Consider the following 21,627-nt stretch of genomic DNA (forward strand, 5'->3'; position numbering starts at 1 on the left):
AAATGTTTTCCATTATTAAGGTAGAAATTTTTCATGGTCCCAGGTATTGAGGATGGGAATTGTTGGTCATGTTTAACTTCTGAGACTTTCAGCCATATGAGCTAAAATAATCTTATCTTCAATTCTTTTCTCCATCTCATACCCATCAGTTGCTAAGTCCTTTGAAGTAAGTGTTGATCCCATCCCTCTGTTCTTTTTGCCAATAACTTTACTCTAAGACTTTATTTTTTTGTAGGTAGATTACTGTCTTTCAACCACTACTGCCAGATTAATCTTCCTAAAGTCATGTTACTGTGTTACACATAAGAAAGTTCTGTTGCTTTAGGAGCCAGGCCAAACACCTCAGAGTGTCAGTCTTTGATATTTGGGAGCAAGACTTCCAGCAGGACCCTCTAATAAAGCTGGGCTGGCTTCCTCATGTTCTGTATGTATTTCTGTTCCTTTTGCATTCATGCCTTTGTTCATAGCATTACTTTTTCCATTTGAGCATTATAAGCCCCTATGCAGTTGTCAAGTGCTCTACTTATTTTGGCAGTAAATTATATGCTATTTTGAATTGCAACATTTTCTTTCTTATATTTAAATACTGTCTCCCTGTCTAGAATGCAAATTTCTTGGAAACAAAGATGAACCAATGTTTGCTTATAAATGAGTTAATTGAAACTTAGAATGTGTTTTTAATAGATAAAATTAATATTTTATAAGTGGTGGTCGTGCTTTCAACCTAGTTCCCAAAGGGTCACTTAACCCCTGTCACAGCTGAAATATCCTGTATAATAAAGACGTAATATGCAAATTGTCACTACACTGTGAAGCATAATGACCGACTGTGTAATGACTGGATCAAGGATCAGCAAGAGGGTGGGGCATCGAGCTACAAGTGGGCGGTGGAGAGCTACAGGAGGGGGCAGGGCAGCAAGCTATTAAGGAGAGGGAGTGGTGTGGGGGATGAAGGGAGCTACAGGAGGGCGGGGCAGTTGGCAGAGAGCTACTGGAGGACAGCAGTGAGCTACTGGTGAGCTACTGGCACATGGATTCATGCACAGGGCTACTAGTAATATTAATAATAGCAGATCAGAGTTTCATGGAACTATGAAATACATGAGGAAGGAGAAATTCATTCATTCTTTCTTCCTTGGGACATACAGAAATGACTTTAACAGAAATGTTGAAATAAGCAAAAAAATAATTTGCTTTCTTCATCCTCCCATCATCCATTTTGAACCCTTTGTTAATGTCATAGAGTCCCCTTCTCTGCTCCCTTAGGTGCTCGGGGTCACTATACTGCCCTCATAACTCACTGTGACATTTAAAAGAGCTAGTTGATTCAAAAATTCTTTCCTCTGGTTTTCATTGAAAACTCTTATCTCCTAATGTTAGTGATCTATGTTAAAAAGTAGGCCAATAATTCTCTGATTTATTAAATTCATTTTAATGTACAGGCCACATCTTCTTTCTCTGTTAAGGTTTTTTTTCCCCCCATTTTGAAGATGCTGACTTAATAATTACTGATATTTTTCATATCCATGTGTTGGACCTACTCTAAGTGCTATAGAATAATTTTCTAATTGAATCCTCATAACAACCTTAAAGATGAAGGCATTATTATTGCCATTTTAAAGGTGAGGAAACTGAGGCTCAAAGAGATTAAGAAATTTCTCAAGTTCACATAGCTAATAAATAGGAGCCTGATTTGTCTGATTTTAGAGCTTATAAACTTTGCCATTATATTATGCTTCCTGCCAAGATAATTTTAAATTCAAGTTAGCAAATATTTATTGGTATTTACATGTCCTAAGTTCTGTACTAGCAACTCTACTATTGGGATTTGGGGAAGAATAAGAAAAGAAATAAATTATTCTGGCAGTGTGGCGAGAGGATTCTGAACAGCAAGTTGCTACCAAGTGACAAACACGTGCACATCTCTGTGGTCAGCAGCCTAATTGTCCATTAATCTTTTCCTGTATTTCAAAAGCCACAGTTTACTTAACGCTCTAAGCATTTTCAGGATGTATTAACAGTTCAGCTTTGTATAAACAGAAAAGAAATAGTTGATTGTACATAAGGGCTATTTTTAAGTCGAGAGTGACCTGTGTTATGTTATATCCTTCCTTCATTTAACCACCTCCCCCAAAAGACATGTATACACAGCTTTTAGTACAATGAAAACACTTTAATTGATAAACACCTTTTATAGATTAAAAGACTATCTTCAAGAATCTTTTGAATGTTAATTGGTTTCTATTTATGTTTATTTGTAATTCATTAACAGTGCATATTTATTTAAGTTTGGCCTTGTCCTTCAGGAATAATGAATTCTGCTATGATACCCATCTAAAGGGACTTGCAGCAAGTTGAAACAAGACTCTTAACAGACTGTCTTTGCCTTTTAATAGGCACAGTCATTGGCAGCATCACTTTCTACCAGACAGTTGTTGCGAATTTCTCGTCGGCTGTCACAGTACCCTAACGAAAATCTTCACAGTGCTGTCACTAAAGCCTGCCTTTCCAGGTAACCATATTCTCCCGTCTTACTGAATTCTAGTTTCTGCATCTTTGCTAAAATAGTAACATAGGTTTAATTGATAGTCTGGAAAAGTTTTGCTCTGAATATGTAGCTGTTTCAGCCTTGTGTTCAGCTTTCAGAACATATCTTATTTAAGCATAATGACAATTTTAAGAGGTACTTTATAGATAAGAAAACTTAAGTCACATGAGGGAAGGCAGGGCCACATAATGATAAATAAATAAAAGTATGTTTGAGGATTGAACACAAGGTTCATGTGTTTTCTGAGTTAGTGTTCTTAATTATACTTCACTAGTGACCCGGTGCACAAATTCCGTGCACATTAAAAGGGGATTAATTAGAGGAAATAATTTAATATTGCTATTTGCCCTTTCTCTATAATAGAAGTGTCAGAGATGAAAGAAAATTAGTAAAATGTATATGAAAACCTTCCTCCTGTCAGAGTCTGGGGCTCACCACGGGACCCAGAATCAAGTCCCTGCCAACCCACATGCACCTCAAAATTGCTTGAGACCCAGACCCGGCCAGTCCCCCACACATTTGGCTAGGCCCAGACCTGGCCAGTCGCACCCTTGTCAAGCTCTGGGCAGGGGGTATAGTCCCCCGTCAAGCCCCACCAGGTGGGGGGGCACAACTTCAGATCCCCGCCAAGCCCCACTGAGCAGGGGCATGTCCTGAGGTCCCCTGTCAAACGCAGCCAGGCAGGGGGCTGTAGCCTCAGATCCCCTGGCTCAGTGCTGGGGCAGGGAGCATGGGGTGGGAGAGGGCGTAGCCTCAAGTCTCTGCTGATTGCTCATTAAGGTTCCTTTTTGGAACTTGGACTCAGCTATGGGTGCAACCATCTTTGTGACAGAGTGATAGTCAATTAGCATATTCCCTTTTTATTATATAGGATGCCTTCCAAATTTGCATTGGAACTTTCCATGCTTTATAGCACTTCCTATTGCCCAAATTTAATAAAACGAACATCTTTTCAGTCTCCACTAATATTTTTCATATCCATTTGGAAGTGATTATAAATCATTGGCTCATAGAGTTTTCTTACAGAATCACACTTGGCATGAAACAATTTTAAAAGAATAATAAGAAAGAATAAGAACAATATTCAGTAGGCCCAAAGGTTTCTTTTAGACTCATTTCATATGATCTGGTGGTAATGACTGTTGTTCATTCATTCCTTGATATATAAAAGGACTTACTGGTAGTCACACTTTGTTAATAGAACTAGTCAGTGCTAAGCAATGTAAACCTTTTTTGGAGCCTAAGAGGAAATAATACTTTGGATATATTAGAATGAAGTAATTACCTTTTGTGGATCTTGATATACATCCTGGTAGTTAAATCAATTTTCAATCTCTTTTATTAAAAAAACAAATAAAAATAAAATCAGGTAATGTGAATTGATCGAGTACGCACATATAAATTTTAGATAATCACAAAAAGAATGGAAATGGATCCAGTAGAGGTGGAAATAAGCAAAGAGAGAAAACGACTTTGTAGCCTTTCAAAAGTCAATAGGTGATGCATACACAAGATAGTTATTTGACTTATTTGCAAAGAGTCATGGAATGGTAACAAAATAGAGCTTTATTGTGGTCAGTTAATAACACTGGAAAAATTAGCTGTTTAATTCAGTGAAATATTTATGAGTATGGAAAGTAAGCATTTTTTAGTTTTTTAAGTTTTTAAGTATGAAATATTTTAAAGTTACAGAAAAGGTGCTAAACTTCATTATTGATCAAGTAAATGAAATTAAGATGATAACTATCATTTGATACATTTTTTACCTGTAAAAATTATTTTTTTTCATGAGTAGAAGGAAGTAAACTTTTTTATTTTTATTTTTTTTTATTGATTAAGGTATTACATATATGTCCTTATCTCCCCATTGCCCCCCACTTCTGCCCTCACCCCCCCTAGTTTCTGTGTCCATTGGTTATGCTCATCCTGCATGTATACAAGTCCTTTGGTTGATCTCTCCTCCTTACCCCCACCCTCTCCTGCCTTCCCTCTGAGGTTTGACGGTTTGATTGATGATTGTCTCTGGATCTGTTTTTGTTAATCAGTTTATGTTGTTCATTATATTCCACAAATGAGTGAGATCATGTGATATTTATCTTTCTCCAACGGATTTATTTCACTTAGCATAATGCTCTCGAGGTCCATCCATGCTGTTGCAAATGGTAGGAGTTCCTTCCTTTTTACAGTAGGGTAGTATTCCATTGTGTAGATGTACCACAGTTTTTAATCCACTCAAGCTATATTACAAAACCACTATTCTCAAAATTGCCTGGTACTGGCACAAGAACAGACATACAGACCAATGGGATAGAATAGAGAACCCAGAAATCAACCCAAACCACTATGCTCAATTAATATTTGACAAAGGAGGCATGAACATACAATGAAGTCAAGACAGTCTCTTTAATAAATGGTGTTGGAAAAATTGGACAGATACATGCAAAAAAAAAAAAAATGAAACTAGACCACCAACTTACACCATACACAAAAATAAAATAAAAATGGATAAAGGACTTAAACATAAGAAAGGAAACCATAAAAATCTTAGAGGATCCACAGGCAGCGAAATCTCAGACATATGCCGAAACAGGTTTGGCTCAATGGATAGAGCGTCGGCTTGGGGACTGAAAGGTCCCGGGTTCGATACCTTGGTTGTGGGCATATCCCCAGTAGAGGGTGTGCAAGAGGCAGCTGGTCGATGACTCTCTCTCATCGATGTTTCTAACTCTCTATCTCTCTCCCTTCCTCTCTGTACAAAATCAATAAAATATATTAAAAAAAAGAAAAAGGAAAGAAAAGAAATCTCAGACATATGTCATAGCAATATCTTCACTGATACAGCTCCTCGGGCAATGAGAGCTAAAGAGAACATAAACAATGGGACTACATCAAAATACAAAGCTTTTGCACAGCAAAAGAAACCATCAACAAAACAACAAGAAAGCCCTCTGCCTGGGAGAACATATTTGCCATTGTTATATCCAGTAGGAGTTTAATTTCCAACCTTTACAGGGAACTCAGACAACTTAACAAAAGGAAGATAAACACCCCAATAAAAAAATGGGCAATGGACCTAAATAGATACTTTTTGAAAGAAGACATACAGAAGGCCTAGAGCTATATGAAAACATGCTCAAAGTCACTTATCATCTGAGAGATGCAAATCAAAACGACAATGAGGTACCATCTCACACCTGTCAGAATGGCTATCAGCAACAAATCAACAAATGACAAGTGCTGGCGGAGAAAAAGGAACCCTTGTGCACTGCTGGTGGGAATGCAGACTGGTGCAGCCACTGTGGAGTACAGTATGGAGTTTCCTCAAAAAATTAAAAATGGAGCTCCATTAGACCCTGCAATCCCATTTCTAGGAATATACCCCAAGAAGCTGAAAACACCAATCAGAAAGGATATATGCACCCCTATGTTCATAGCAGCACAATTCACAATAGCTAAGATTTGGAAACAGCCTAAGTGCCCATTAGCAGGAAGTAAACTTTTGGAGTTGATCATACAGTATATCTTTATGCCAAAATGTATTAATACCATACCATTTGACAATTCTATTTTTTGACATTATCTTAGAGATTTACTTATGTGTATCTATAAGGAGGCATGTAGAAGAGAGAGAAACATTTATCAGTTGGCTCCTGAACACATCCCAATCAGGGATCGAACCTGCAACCTTGGTATGAACCCTGACTAGGAATCTAACCCGCAACCTTTTGGTATATGGGACAACACTCCAACCAACTAAGCTACCCAGCCAGGGCACCCTAAGTTATCTTAAATATCCCGGTACTGTTTAATATTTAAAGTCACAGTTGTAAATTAATTAATTAATGTTTAAGTAATGTGTAAAAAGGCTGCCTGACATTCATGGAGCCCCTCAGTCTTTTTCTCTCACTCCTACTACTAATACTTCTTACCTCAGGGCTAGTAATTTGGAAGTATCCCCTATCCTTGTTCTAGCTTGTCATGCTATCATCCTGAGAAATCCTCTTTCATTCCTTAATCTAAAGGTCTTATTTCATACCTGTGACAAAGACACAGTTATTTGAGTTACCTTAGGGCAACTACTTCAGTTTCTGGGTTTCTCAGAATATGGTTGAATCTTCCTTTAGTTTTTTTTACAATCAAGACCTACCAAAACTAGACACTTTCCAATTCTTTTGCTGGGAGTAAATAATAATAATAGTAATGTTTATTTTTAAAAGACACTCTAATCCCCAATGACTGATAAATGCAGAGTGTTGTCTGGACAAAAATACATATAGAATAGATAAGCAGGTACATTTTTTAAATGGAAGGAATAACTAAGTTAGATAATATTAAATTTATTCAATGATTTGTTTTAGAAAGTAAAAGAAACCTCATTAATTCACCTCCACTAATTTGAATTTGTGATTGTCAACTTGGAGCAGGTTAAAGTACATTATTGCATTATTTTTTATCTATTTAAGAAAATTTGATAACCCATCTCAGTGATAACCAAGATTTCTGAAGTATATATTAAATCCATTTTCAAAAGCAAATGATCTGTTTTGTCCTGCAAAATGTTGTATATAAATGAAGACTACTAGTAATTGCAAATGAGTTTTACTTATTAAAAGGAGATTCAGTAAACATATACTTCATTGTCATGTGTACATGTAATTATTTACTATTTGTATTTCACAGATCCAGATTGAACTTCCTTAATTAGTTGTAATTAGTGTGTGTGTGTGTGTGTGTGTGTGTGTATGTACACATGTCAAATGATGTTTAGTGATCACAGAAAGCTTTGACTTTATCATTAATCTCCCCTCCTCACCCACTTCACCACAGGTTTTTACCAAGTCTTGCAAGGTCAGCATTAGAAAAAAATCTGGCAGATGCTTCAATAGAAATAAGTACTGATGATAATCTAGAACCGGAACTGGAGAATTACAAATGTAAGTATTTGGTTTCTTTCCCTTCTAAGTGAAATAACTATTGAATATTTTCTATTATCAACTTTAAATTTTAAAAAAAATGGCTTTGTTTTTCATTTATTTTGCTTTATTTAGGGTTGAAGAAATGAATCTTTAATTTTTTATTTATTTTTTTAAACCCACTTAAAAGTTAATTCTTAGAATACGTCCTTTATATCCATATCAGATACAGGTCCTCCCCCTATGCCCACTCCCACTCCTCCAGGAGTCACAGTTGTGGTGAACATGTTAAAGGCTCTCAGAATTTCTGGTGTAAATTAACTTACGTGATTTTGTTTAACCTTTTTTCCAACTGTATTTCACCATAGCATCAAAAACTCTATTTTCCTTTCATAGTATTTACATTTTGAGGACCAGATGTGTCTTATGGGAAGCTCTTCTAGGCTGAGATAGACTAAAATAATATTCAGAACACTATTCCATACATTCCTAATCTCTCAGGTCCACATATTATCTTTTGTGGTACTTTCCTCCTGAACAGCCATATGTATCATTTTGAAGTTGGGTGGGGATTTAGCTCTTCCTGTGAAAGTTTCTCATTCTTCAGTTAGAGCACAATGAAAGGTTCTATGATTTTTGAGGTACTATTTGACCTGTTTTATCAAAACATCCAATGTGTGACCACTCTTTTTTTTTTTTTTATAATATATATTTTTTATTTTTTACAGAGAGGAAGAGAGAGGGATAGAGAGTTAGAAACATCGATGAGAGAGAATCATCGATCAGATGCCTCTTGCACACCCCCTACTGGGGATGTGCCCACAACTAAGGTACATGCCCTTGACCGGAATCAAACCTGGGACCTTTCAGTCCTCAAGCCAACGCTCTATCCACTGAGCCAAACCGGTTTCGGCCAATGTGTGACCATTCTTCAAAGAGAACTATTGTGGTTTTCTTTGAAGTAGGTGTTTTTAATTGTTGGGGATACACTGACTGTGATACTAAAAAAATAAGATTCCTTTTTCAAAAGTAAAATGATAAACTGCATACTGATGGATTTGAGTGTAGATACATAGAGCCAGTTCAGAGACAGGATAACTTTCATATTTTTTAGACTCTAATGTTATTTGATTGAATTTATATATATATAATGAAAAACGGCATCATTCAGACAATTGATTGTTTAGTTTTGGTAACAGGGCAGTATAGCAGTCCCCATCTAAGTTTTGTATAGAGGATAAGGGACCTAAATGAGACTTTTGATTGCTCTGAATCCATTCATCTTTAATGACCATTCTTTTGGAAAATTCATTTAATTCACTTTTCTTTTTAAAAAATATAATTTTATTGATTTCAGTAAGGAAGGAAGAGGGAGAAAGAGAAAACATCAATGATGAGAGAGAATCATTGATCACTGCCTCCTGCATGCCCCCGACTGGGGAGTCAGTCTGCAACCTGGCATGTGCCCTGACTGGGAATTGAACTTTGACCTCCTGGTGCATAGGTCAATGGTCAACCACTGAGCCATGCCAGCTGGGCTAATTCACTTTGTTTAGGGACCACGCTCACAAAGCAACATTCTGATGTGGATTTAGCTTTTTTTATGCAGGTCTTCCTCTAGATAATATGCTGATAGGACAACCCGGATGTCATATAGTTCATATGAAAGTTTTCATTGCAGTATAATACTTTGCAATTCTGGTTTTATATATAAAAAATTACTTATAGTTTAGAATTTATGTCTTTAATAATCTCCTGAGAGTTAGATTTGCCCTCTTTGTGAGGACAAAATCAGGTTTTGAGCCTACTAGTCTGAGGATTTGACAGATTTATCATAATAATGCCATCCCCTTAGATCACATGTGTCATTCACAAGGCCCGCGGGCCAAATCCGTCCCACCAGGCCTTGAAATGTGGCCCGCACTGCGCTGTCATCACTGCACTCCGCTGCGTTTCCATCACAATGACAGTTTATGACTGTTCAGTAAACCATTCGGCCCGCGATTTAGGCTGGATTTTAGATTTTGGCCCCTTCTCTGATTGAGTTCGACACCCCTACCTTAGATCGTTAGCCAGATTTCTTCCAGGGAACTATAGTATCACCATTCTTTCCCTTTCCTATCTTAAAATTTTAACAATAAATGTGGGTTCATTGAATTAAATTGTACTAATGCCCTAAATGTACTAAGCAAACATATCCATAAACTAAACCAAGATGATATCAGATATTGTTTGAATCTGAAATTATGTGTGTCATCTCAGCGTACAAATATATAGTAAATTCACTGCCACAGTACCGGTCTTTCATTTTACAGTTTTATATTTGATGTATTTCAGAGACCTGATGGTAGTAAAAAATAAATAAATAAATAAATCCCAATGACAGCTTACAGTTCTTTCCTCTATGGATCTTGTAGCTAAAAGAAAAGTGGTGAAGTCTACTGTGCTGTGGCAAGTGTGTAACACTCAGCAGTGGTTAAGCAGGGTGACAGTTTAATTATTTTCAGCTTAAAATTGTTCACGGTGCTCCATAGACGCAAATGTTGCTTTTTCACCTCGTCTTTTAAAATGCTTTAGTACACAAATAGAAACTGTCATATTAAAAGTAGGGAGGGAAAAGATGCGTCAGTTATTGTAGGCATTATAATTGTCTACCTGCTTGCTAGGGTATTTCCATAGGATGGAATATTATTTGGAATCAAAGGATTGAACATACCCCACATGGCAGAAAGAATATTAGTTCTCTTTTTAGCTGTATCCACTCTAGTGGGGATATTTTAAGTAAATTACTTAAGAATGTTTTTCTTAGCTTCTTTATAATTCTTGTCTTATTATTAGGAAAATAAAAATGAAATTATATGAGAAAACAATAAGCTAAAGCTCCTAGTTTGGGAGCTGGCACAGAGATGGTTCTCAATGAATGATAGCTTCTATTATTGTGATAATCAGAATTACTACAGCTACTGCCATTGGTGTTATTATTATGTTTTAATATTTTTAAAAATGTATTTTTATTTATTTCAGAGAGGAGGGGAGAGAGAGCTAGAAACATCAGTGATGAGAGAGAATCATTGGTTGGCTGCCTTCTACACACCCCATACTGGGGATGCAGCCTACAAACCCAGGCATATGCCCTGAACAGAATCTAACCATGACCTCATGGTTCATAGGTCAGTGTTCAATTACTAAGCAACACCAGCTGGGCAGTTTATTATTATTGACCTTAGCAAATATTAGACAGGGAACATATATGTCTGGTTACTGTAGGGAATATACATGAAAGATGTTCCCTGACTTCAAGAAACTTACTATTTAGTTTTCTGGCTTCAATGAGCTAGATTTCTATTCTAGACCAACTATAAAAGGCATTGCAATAATAAATATCACAAAATAATTATGTAGCACCTGCGATGCTTATTTGAAAATAAATATCTCCTGGATCATCTCTGAAAATGTAATTTGGGAGGCCTGGCATGGATTGGTTCATTTGTATTTTTGACTAACTATCTAAGGGATTCTCATGTGGTTTTGAATGAGTGGGTTCTGAAAAAATTATATTCAAGTACTTCAGAGCTTTTGAATGTGCATTTGGTTTATATATGTGTGATAGTCCTTGACTGAACAAGCTTATTAAGGAGACTGAGTTCTGGGTTTTGTTTCCTCCTCTCAATTTTATCTATATGCTGTTTGTTATATACATTGTTTTAATTATATTTTACTAGAGGCCTGGTGCACAAAAATTTGTGTACTCAGGGGCGTCCCTCAGCCAGAGGGCGTAGGCCAGGACCCCTCAGGGGATGTCCACCTGCCAGCTTAGGCTTGCTCCCTGGGGGAATGGGCCTAAGCTAGTAGCCAGACATCCCTCTGGCAGCCTGGGAGCCCTCGGGGAGGAGCGGGGGAGGGGAAGGGTCCAACAGATGCGTAGGCCCACTCCCCAAGAGTGGTCCTATGCCATTAGTCGGACATCCTTAGAGCTCCCTAGGAAGTGGGAGAGGCTCCGCCACTGCTGCTGCTCCCGCAGCCCTCACCCTGGCTTGTGGCTGAGCAGAGCTCCCCCTGTCGGAGCGCACTGACCACCAGGGGGCAGCTCCTGTGTTGAGTGTCTGCCCCCTGGTGATCAGTGCACCTCATAGTGACTGGTTGTTCCTGGTCAGTCCTCGGTTAGGGTCAATTTGTATATTACCCTTTTATTATATAGGATTACATTTTGGTTCATTGATAGCTTTTTGTAGAGCTTTAAGCTTTTTATGTAAAGCTAAGAACTCTCTAGTGAGTAAAACACCTTTAAGGTTTTTATTACCACCTTAAAGCTTATTTCTTTTATATGTTAAATTAAAGTTCCTTGAAAAATCCACAGGATATTAAAGGCGCTGTATTGCATTTTGTATGGGCTGAATTTGACTTCTGTGAGAGCAATTCTGCAGGTAATTCTCTGTCCTGTGTGAAATTTTTAGGTGAAATAACATCTGGCTCTCTGAGAATTGGCGCTATTAGTACACCAATCCATAATGCCCACGAGAAAATGAAAGTGCCTGATGTTCTGTTCTACGACAACATTCAGGTAAAATCCCTGCTTTGCATTCTGGATGAATCACCACTTACATTGTAGTACTTCGTTCTGATTCAAGTGAAACTGTTTAATTATTTTTATAATTTGCTAAATTCAATTCAGATGATGCAAAGGGAAGTGTTGAAAAACACCTTCCATTAATGCCTTATAATATTGGAAGAGCTGCAGCTATGAGTAGAGTATAATAAATTCTGGTAAATAAAATAAATATATTATTAAATTAAAAACAAAGTATTATAGAACTAATAGCCTCTAATTTTGCTTTCCTATTGTTTAAATAACTTTAGTTTAAAGAAAGATATGTCCTATGCATTCTTTTTTTTTTTTTTTTCTTATCCTCAGCTGAGGATGTGTTTTATTAATTTTTAGGGAGAAAGAGAAAGAGAGAAAGAAACATTGATGTGAGAGTGAAATATTGATCAGTTACCTCTGGTATGGTCGCTAATCAGGGTTCAAACCCACAACCTAGATATGTGCCGTGACCAGAACAGAACCTGCTACCATTCTGGTGTACACAACTCTCTAACCAACTGAGCCAACGGGCTGAAGCTGTCCAACGCATTCTTTCCTTCATATTACTTTCCTTTTTTGGAAAAATTTTAGTATTTTTCCTTTTTCCAGCCTTTACTTTTCCCCCTCCTCCTCCTCCTCCTCCTCCTCCTCCTCCTCCTCTTCCTCCTCCTCATTCTTCTTTCTTCTTCTTCTTCTTTAAGGGAAGACAGTAGACAATCTCCACTTGCAAACCTATAATTATAGTCCTTCTGTTAAGACACAGAAATAAGTGTGTACACAGAATGCTTTATTGTAGATGTTTACTTTAATAAGATTTTTTTCCAGAGAAAATCACTCATAATATAAAAAATGTTTCCCCCTGGTTTTCTGTCAATTGGTTATTTATTTTATAATAAAACACATACTAAAATTTTTCTATAATATTTGTTCACTAATCTGCATGTAAATAATAGCTTTCATTTACAAATTATGTTAGAAAAACTACCTACTGTTTTTACTATATTAAGGACTTAGGGATGTTGAAGTAAAATTTCTTTTATCTGCCACTTTCCAATTCTATTTGTTATTCAATGAGTGTCATCATTTATATCCCTATGTTATATTAACAACATAGAAGTTATATAGGCAAATTCTTCTTTCTCAATAAAAATATTAATGAAATATTTTGAAATCTGTTAAAATTTTAGTTAGCATCTATAGCATAGCAAAAGACATAACCCAGTTTGCTTTTTATTCATTCTGTAGCCAGTTAACTAATACAGATTTTACTTTCTTCCAGAGCGTTAATGTTCTTATATAAGCAGTAGACAAATTAACAGAAAATAAAGTTACTTATAAGACACAGAGGAAGAAAAAAATCTTTCCTGTCAATAAAGACAAAAACATAATTGTAAGGAAAATATACTATTTTGAAGTATTGATATCACACTCTGTCCATGTAGCAGCAAAGAATAAAGAAAAAAGAATTAGGAAACTTTGATATAAGTGAAAATTTGAAAAAGTCCATGGTAGCAAACATTTAAAAGACTTGCCAGCATACAAGAATGTAGGAGACTCAGTAGCAGGGAAGGCCATGGGTCTTTGAACATAGTGTCTGTTGCCATGGTGCTAGTGACATAGACATTGAGGTCCGCAGGGCTGCTGTGAACTTTAGACAGTGGCTCAGAGGGACTCTCTGCAGCCTGGCTCCAAACATGCCTTCTTTTCATAAAGCACTACGAATGAGCTATTAATGAAAATGTTTAGCTGTACCAATTCCAAAGACAGTCTCTTGATTAAATTTGCTTTTGTTGCATTTATTACTGTTTCCTTTTATGCCACACTCCATCTTTGAAGCAGTAGTCTTCAGTGCTTCTTGAATATTTAAGTGCTTCTATATCCTCTTGTTCTATGCCCTGTGGTCCTCTTACCACGTTATGTTGAAACTGATTTTTTAAATGTGTTTTTCTACATTTCTAGGAAACAGCGTAGTGCCTGGCATAGAGTGATTGCTGAATAAATATCTGTTGAGCTAATTAACGAAAGGATGAATAAGATTTTAAGTGTTCATAATCAGGAATATTATTTCATTAAATCTATGATTAAGAAATATTACACTTACAGCATTAAGGAGGAGAAATTACAGGAGAGTTTTACAGCCTTTTAATAAGTGTAATGAGCTTTAGATCTGAAAATGTTAAAAAAATATCTCCCATATGTCAAGCCTTGTCATAAGGTATTAGAATACTGAGATGAAAATACACGTGTGTGTACACACACACACACACACACACACACACACAGTTGTGTGCACACACATGTACACAGTTCCAGAGCTGGGTCTGTCAAGGGGGGAGAAAGACATCTGAGTACACATAGCTACTTCACAGTATGATGGAAGTGCACACAGGTTACTATGGTAGCATTGATGAGAGGCTGGTCCCAGATTGGAATGATCATGAAAAATGAGTTTACCAGGCAAAGTTGAGAGAGTCTCTTAGGCAGAGAGACTAACATTTGTAGAGACTTGGCTATGTGAGAGAGCAGCCAATTTAGGGAGCTACATATAATTAATTATCATTGGCACAGAGCTGAGGTTGCAAATGGAAGAGTGACAAGAGATGAGGCTGATGAGTTAGGAAAGAGTCACATCTTCTGGACCTTGTTAATTAAGGAATTTGACTGCTGTTCAGAGGAAGTGAGGAAGCCACTGATAGTTTTGGAGCACATTTCCAATTTTGCTAGCTTTGCATTCACTCTTTAAAGTTGTCTATAAGTTGAAACCAAGGCAGAGAGAGACTAGGAGGCTGTTGTAAATGGTTCAGGTCAAAGTTATGAAGGATCTACTAGTAAACAAAGGCAGTGACAGTGGGGACAGAGTAGAAAGGATACATTGCAGGACTATTTAGGAGGTAGAGTCAGTAGAACTTTGTGTGAGATGAAAGACAAAGATTCTCCCCCAGAAGCACATGGTCTGGTGCAAAAGTTATTTTAAATTGTGAACACAGTGTAGGAGAAGAAGCTATTTTAAATTGTGAACACAGTGTAGGAGAAGAAGAGTGATAGGAGATGAAGATTGAGACTACATAAGTTAAGGAATGACCTTTGATTCTAAGGTATTAGGAGTCTTTTAGGGAATTTTGAAGAGAGAAGTGACATGATTTTGAACAACAAAGTAACATTCAGTGCAGACATTCCTTGGAGATATTGTGAATTTTGTTCCAGACCAACACAATAAAGTATATACCAATAAAGCAAGTCGTAGTCCTTTTGCTGATGAAGAGTCTTACCTTCAATTTGTAAAAAAAAAAAAAAAAAAAAAAAAAGGTATGCCTGTACTGTAGAGAGCATGTTGGCTCACAGAGAGACTTAAGTTAGAGTAGCTAAATTGGCTTATAAAAATCTAGGCCAAAGATCATAAAAACCTGAGTGAAAACTGTGGGGATAAAAAGGAAAGGATAAATACACTTGACTTTTTGATCCTCAGTAGCTTAGAGTTGGTGTTTAATTGGCTCTTGATATGGCAGGAGCCAGGTAGTAGAAAATGATAATATTAATCAGGATAAAAGATACAAGATAAACAATGACTTTGAGAGCAAAGTAATGAGCTGAGTTTTGGATATAATGAGTTTGAGGAGACTGGGAAATAACCTAGTAATTTGATAGTTACTCAGAAGTACAGTGCTGGAGTTGAGGGGAAAAGTCTTGCTGTTGAAGATCAGTGTAGAGTTGGTAGTTGAAGCCATGGAATGGATGAGAAAGGAGTTAGGAGAGTAGGGTCTGAAATAGCTCTTCAGTGACTGGAGTGGGGCTCCCCAGCTCTGCACACGGCCTCCCTTGGTCCTTAAGTGGATGTCATGTTATAATAGACAATCTGCTGTGCCCTATCCTATGACCCTCATCCCAAGAAAGCATGTACAAAGATGGGGAGAGAATAGATGAAGGAACATAGGGAAAATTTAAGAAATTACTATAAGAAGAACAAATCCAGAAGACTATCAACAGGAATTTTAGAGAGATGGGAAGTAATCTGAAGAGACAGAACTTGGAGAGGAGACATTTATGCAATTGTCTGTGGTACTAAGTGGGCCAATAGATTAAGAGAAGAATGATGTAGGCAGTGACCTGTGCCTTAGCTGATATTTGATTCGAATAATCTAGTTTGATGTAATGAAGTGTGAAGTAGAAGACATGAGAAAAAGTAAAGTATAGATATAGCTTGGGTTATTTTTCATTTATTTACATTGCCTTTTTATCTGGCTAAACAGGTGCTTATTTCAATTTTTCTGTCTATTTATGCAGATTAGCCAATTTATTTCTGGGAGAATTTAATGTTATCTGGAAGTTGATATTGAATTATCATCTTAGTCAGAAGGAAGAGGTCTCCAGACCACATTATCACTAGAACCAGATTAAAAGAGTGTTCTAGGACTCCTTTGGAACTAAGGTAACCACATACCTTGGTTTGCATGTTGTCCCAGCATACATATTGATAATGTCTCTTTTTATTCTTAAAAGTGATCCAGAAGGGACATTACATTGATATCACCCTTTCCAAGCCTTCTTAAAATTCTAGCTCCTTGGTGTATCAAAGCATTTTAAAAAATAAAAACCTCCAAGATAAACATTAAGGAATACTCATCTGTTCTTAGAGGGAAAATTTTTCTCAATTTTCTCTTGAAGAAAGAAACTCTGAAATAAAATGTTGCTTAATTTGACAAGGAAAATATTCTAAATATCAAAAAATACATAAACCACCTTGGGGAAAAACAAGTGACAATCTAGAAACATATCTGTAGCATATATTAGATATAAAAAGAGGAGCCAATTTAAGCAAAAGAGAGAATCAGATTTTAATACTGAGACAATCAGATTCCTTTCTCATCAGTTTCATGGCTTTAGTTACCAACTCTACACTGCTTTTCTTACAAGTAGGAAACTTCAGTAATTTTAGTACTTATGAGACCAGTATTATTTTAATACAGAAAACCAAGAGAAAGTAATATGGATATTAATTGTCCTGGGATATTCTTCCCTCAGCCCCCATCTTCAGAGCCTTTGTGACCTACTAATAGTTGTCCTATTTTTTAAGATACAAAAGAGCAGTGGGATTTTCTTCTTGGCTGTTGTGAACCACTTTAATTTTGTTCTTTTATTTTGTGTCATGATTTACATTAAAAATGTGGAAGCTAAATTATATATTTTTTCATTCTAAAGCTAGTATATACATCCTTTGAAGGTAACGGTTAAGAATAAGTAAGTGTAAAATCCTCATGGAAATCCCCAATTATTTTAGAAAGCCTGTGTGTGTGTGTGTGTGTGTGTGTGTGTGTGTGTGTGTGTGTATGCAAGGACTTTAATATTCTCTTGTTTCATTTTTTCTAAATACTATATTAAATTATAAACCAACTCTACATTGTTTGATAGCTGAAAAAAATATTTGACATATTGGTGAGTGGCTTAGTTTTGCTCAGGTGTACTCTTTCAGGTTTTAAATATCAGTGACCTAATTGGTTATATAACTGCCATAACCACAGAATTAATTTTTGTTGTTGTTTTTTTAAATCAAATTGTTTAGGTATTATCTTTTATGATAGATGCTTTCCTTTCCATTGAAAACATCACTATAGTTAACTTTCTTATATTACCTCAATAGTGCAAACACAGTTAACCTTGTGTTTTCTTCTTCTCCAGCATATGGTAGTGATGGAAGATATGCTCAAAGACTTTCTTCTTGGAGAACATCTGTTATTGGTTGGTAACCAGGTGAGTTAAGGTTATGCTGAAACTCAAAGTACTAACGAATAAGTGATAGTAACAGTATAAAAGAAGTAAGCTTCTTGTTTTTGTTGGAATAAATTTTTAGAAATTATTATTTTATTTTTCTTACCTAAATGACTAGTTTAATTAAAATGATGAAGGTCCTCTACCTTCTAAACTTTAGTCATCTCATGGTTTAAATCTACACCATCTAATCACCCACCAAGTCCTCTCTGTAGTACCTCATAAATATCTACTAGCCCATCTCACCATCACCTAGCACCTGGATTATAGCAATAGTTTCCTAATATAATTCCACCCAGTCCTTAGTCCCACTTTGATCTACTCTCTACTCTACAGCCAGATTGATACTTGTAAAACTAAAATATGATTTAGTCTCTCTTTTTTGTTTAAATTGGCTCTGCACTGCCCTACAGTATACTCTTCAGTATGGCTTTCAGTGTCCTGCAGGATCTAGCCTCTGCCCATGTTTCTACTCATAAGGTTTGACTCCCTCCTTTCTGGCCCTCTGTTAGCCAGAGCCACTCTGGACTTCTGCAGTTTCTTATCTCTACTGTGGTCTTTGTTGCATGCTCTTCTCTGCCTGCAGCATTCCCAGCCCTTCCCACATCCCTCCTAACTCCAAGGAGGTTTTACTTAGACCCTGGCTGAGTTAGGTCTCCCCTGCTTCTCTGTGTCTTTCTATCTCCCTGTCCTCACACTAGTCATATGTTACTGTATTTGTGTGTGGAAGGACATCTTTCCAACTTTTCTATATGCTCCTCAAGGGCAGCAACCACACTTCTCTTGCTCATCTCTAGATCTTCAGTTTCTAGCACAGTACCTACTATATAGTAGATATTCAATATGTATTTCTGGAGGGAATGGATGAATATTTTATATTTAGGAGGGTTCTGATAATTTTCCTTAATTGAATTGTCAGACTTACAGTAAACAGCACCTTTGGTTGTTTAAATTGGTTTTAACTTGAGGAAACAAGCTTTCAGGAGTTTGGTCTTTATTTTTTTAACCTATAAAAACAAAACATAGAAAGAAAAAAAAAAGCAGTCTTTATTTAGTTCCTCAAACTTATCATTTTAAAGTGCTGACTTTTCTTTTTACAAAGTTTACAAGAAGTGGGCCAATTGAGTGGTTTACTGGTTGAGTGCACAGGCTTGGCAGTCAACTGCTTGGAGGTCCAATAGCAATTCTTTCTAAGATATCTGTAACTCTGGGCACATTACTCATCTTACTGAGGCTCGGTTTCCTTACATCTAACCTGTAGCACTTTATAGGGTTAATGTAAAGATCACATGAGGTAAATCTGTATATCACTGTACTATTAAAAAGGACTTTAATATTCTCATTTCATTTTTTCTAAATGATTAAAAAGAAAGAATAAATTATTCATGGTATTTTTTTGTAATTTGAAAAATTCTACCAACTCTTATATACTGAAAAATCATTTTTCCTGATGAGTTTATATATCACAATAGGAGGAAGATGATCAGCTAATAGTCTAGTATTCAGTCTTTGATGTTTCTTTTTTTAAAATATATTTTATTGATTTTTTACAGAGAGGAAGGGAGAAAGATAGAGAGTTAGAAACATCGATGAGAGAGAAACATTGATCAGTTGCCTCCTGCACGTGTTCCCCCCCCCCCCCCTCGGGATGTGCCCACAACCAAGGCACATGCCCCTGACCAGAATCAAACTAAAGACCCTTCAGTTGTAGGCTGACACTCTATCCACTGAGCTAAATCCATTTCAGCAAGTCTTTGATGTTTCTGAAACCCAAAGAGTCAGGAGATTCTAAGAGAAATTGACTAGCCAAAACCAGTTTGGCTCAGTGGATAGACCATCAGCCTGCGGGTTCAATTCCTGTCAAGGGCATGTACCTTGGTTGCGGGCACATCCCCAGTGGGGGTGTGCAGGAGGCAGCTGATCGATGATTCTCTCTCATTGATCTTTCTAACTCTCTATGCCTCTCCTTTCCTCTCCGTAAAAAATCAATAAAATATTTTTTTTAAAAAGAAATTGACTAATTTTTTTATTTTGTAAATTTGCAACAGTTTAATGAAGAAAACAAGCCAATTAGATAGAATGGGCCACTTAATAGTTAATAGTGGCCCATTCAACTGGACATGGTTATATACTGAGAGGATCAGAGACAGGCAGCATTATCACTAGAAAAGAAAAATGCAATACTAATTATTTTTAAATAATTAGTAATATTTAGTAATTACTAATTTTAAATAATTAGTAATTTTTAAATATTTCTAGTAATAATCAAGTGCTAATTAGTATTTAGTTAGGTAAGTGAGGTCTAACTTTGTGCATGCTTACATATACCAAGTCATGGAGTGAAAATTGGTCCAAAGTGGCTGGTTAAAACTTAATAGAATTTTTTGAGTACTTTAGCCAATTTCAGTTCCTTTCAAACTTGTTTTTAAAGATCTCAGAAAGATTATAGACTCTTCTTCCCCAGCTTTATTGAAGTATAATTGACAAAATTACAATATTTTTAAAGTGTACAATGTGGCAATATGGTATATGTATACATTATTAATAATTACTTCCATTAACTACTTCCATTTGGTATGTATGGGGGAGGATGGAGCTACCTGTAGTATTTGTTGGCAAATTCACAGTAAGTATCCCACAGAGATGTGCTTTGCTAAGGATTGGTATGGAGTTATGTGTTCTCTTTTCCTGCTTTTTTTCTTCCACATTTCTTTTTCTGGAACATGTACTTTTGCAGTCATAGCAACTCAGGTCTTTCATCAACAACTTTGAAAAAAAATTATCTTCTTCCTTTATCAGTGGTATTTCAGTACCTCTCACATTTTATGAACCTTTTGACCTTCACTCTTATTTCCTTCTTGTGAAACAAAACAAACAGAAAAGGCAAGTGAAGGTGCAGCTGATAGGTAAGTTGAGGGCTTCTGACTCTCAACTCTCATGGGGTAGTGTCACTGGTGTTTTCACTGAAATACAAAGTGACGGTTGTCTGGGGAAATGCCTATTTTAATCATATGATTTATTTTGAATATAAGTAAACCATTTGAACCATTTGATCTGGTTCCTTTCTTTCTCTTTGTCTTTCTAAAACATTATATGATGATTACACAAAAAACACACACACACCTCAATTAGAAGTGAAGCTTTGGGAATTAAATATTAACAGAAGCCAGCAGTGGGTTAGTATAATTGTACAATAATGTGTTAATGAGTGTTCTCTTAATACAAATGTCTATAGATAGATACAGTCTACCCAGCCTTCTGTCTGCAAAGTAGAAACTGGCTGAAGACCATGAACGAAACTTTTCAACAGATGAAGCTGTAAATTTAAACTTGTTTTGAAAGATTGCTCTTTATCAGAGGAAACTACAATGAGGAAATTAAAAAGACTAAGAAAATGTGTTGATTTTGAGAAAGCTCAAGGTTTATCATCTTTATTAAGCCTAATTCACCTTTTCTTTCCATATAATTCTCCTGTCTATCAAGATTAGACAAGATTTTATAACTATTCTATTGGGAAGCTAAAAATTCCATAAACATCTGTTGTGGCAAAATAAAGTGGCCCTCATCTTCTTTTGTTGAAAAAAAATTGATTTGGGGCAGTTTTTAACTTTATTCAATAATCAGAAATCAGTTTCATCCACATTGTTTATAGATTTTTTAAAGTGGTGACAGGTATGTAGGTGACTAATTTATAAAGTTTGTATGATGAGTCTCCATCCTCATACAATTTCTGGACCAACATATCCGAATATGATATGGGACATTCCTTACTCCTTTGGCTCAGATAGCCCTGGTGAGCCGTGTCAATACCTGTCAGTATG

General features: G+C 36.2%; 1 protein-coding gene across 1 annotated transcript in view; it reads left to right on the forward strand.

The window, feature by feature from the left end:
- VWA8 (von Willebrand factor A domain containing 8) overlaps positions 1 to 21,627 on the forward strand; it is a 341,016-nt gene that overhangs the window by 138,528 nt on the left and 180,861 nt on the right. The window contains exons 17-20 of the mRNA XM_036454732.2: positions 2,397 to 2,512; positions 7,376 to 7,482; positions 11,916 to 12,022; positions 17,717 to 17,788. Coding sequence (XP_036310625.1) covers positions 2,397 to 2,512; positions 7,376 to 7,482; positions 11,916 to 12,022; positions 17,717 to 17,788 — 402 coding nt within the window. The remainder of the gene's footprint in view (positions 1 to 2,396; positions 2,513 to 7,375; positions 7,483 to 11,915; positions 12,023 to 17,716; positions 17,789 to 21,627) is intronic.

Source organism: Pipistrellus kuhlii, unplaced genomic scaffold (assembly GCF_014108245.1).
Source record: "Pipistrellus kuhlii isolate mPipKuh1 unplaced genomic scaffold, mPipKuh1.p scaffold_m20_p_3, whole genome shotgun sequence".
Lineage (NCBI taxonomy): Eukaryota > Metazoa > Chordata > Mammalia > Chiroptera > Vespertilionidae > Pipistrellus > Pipistrellus kuhlii.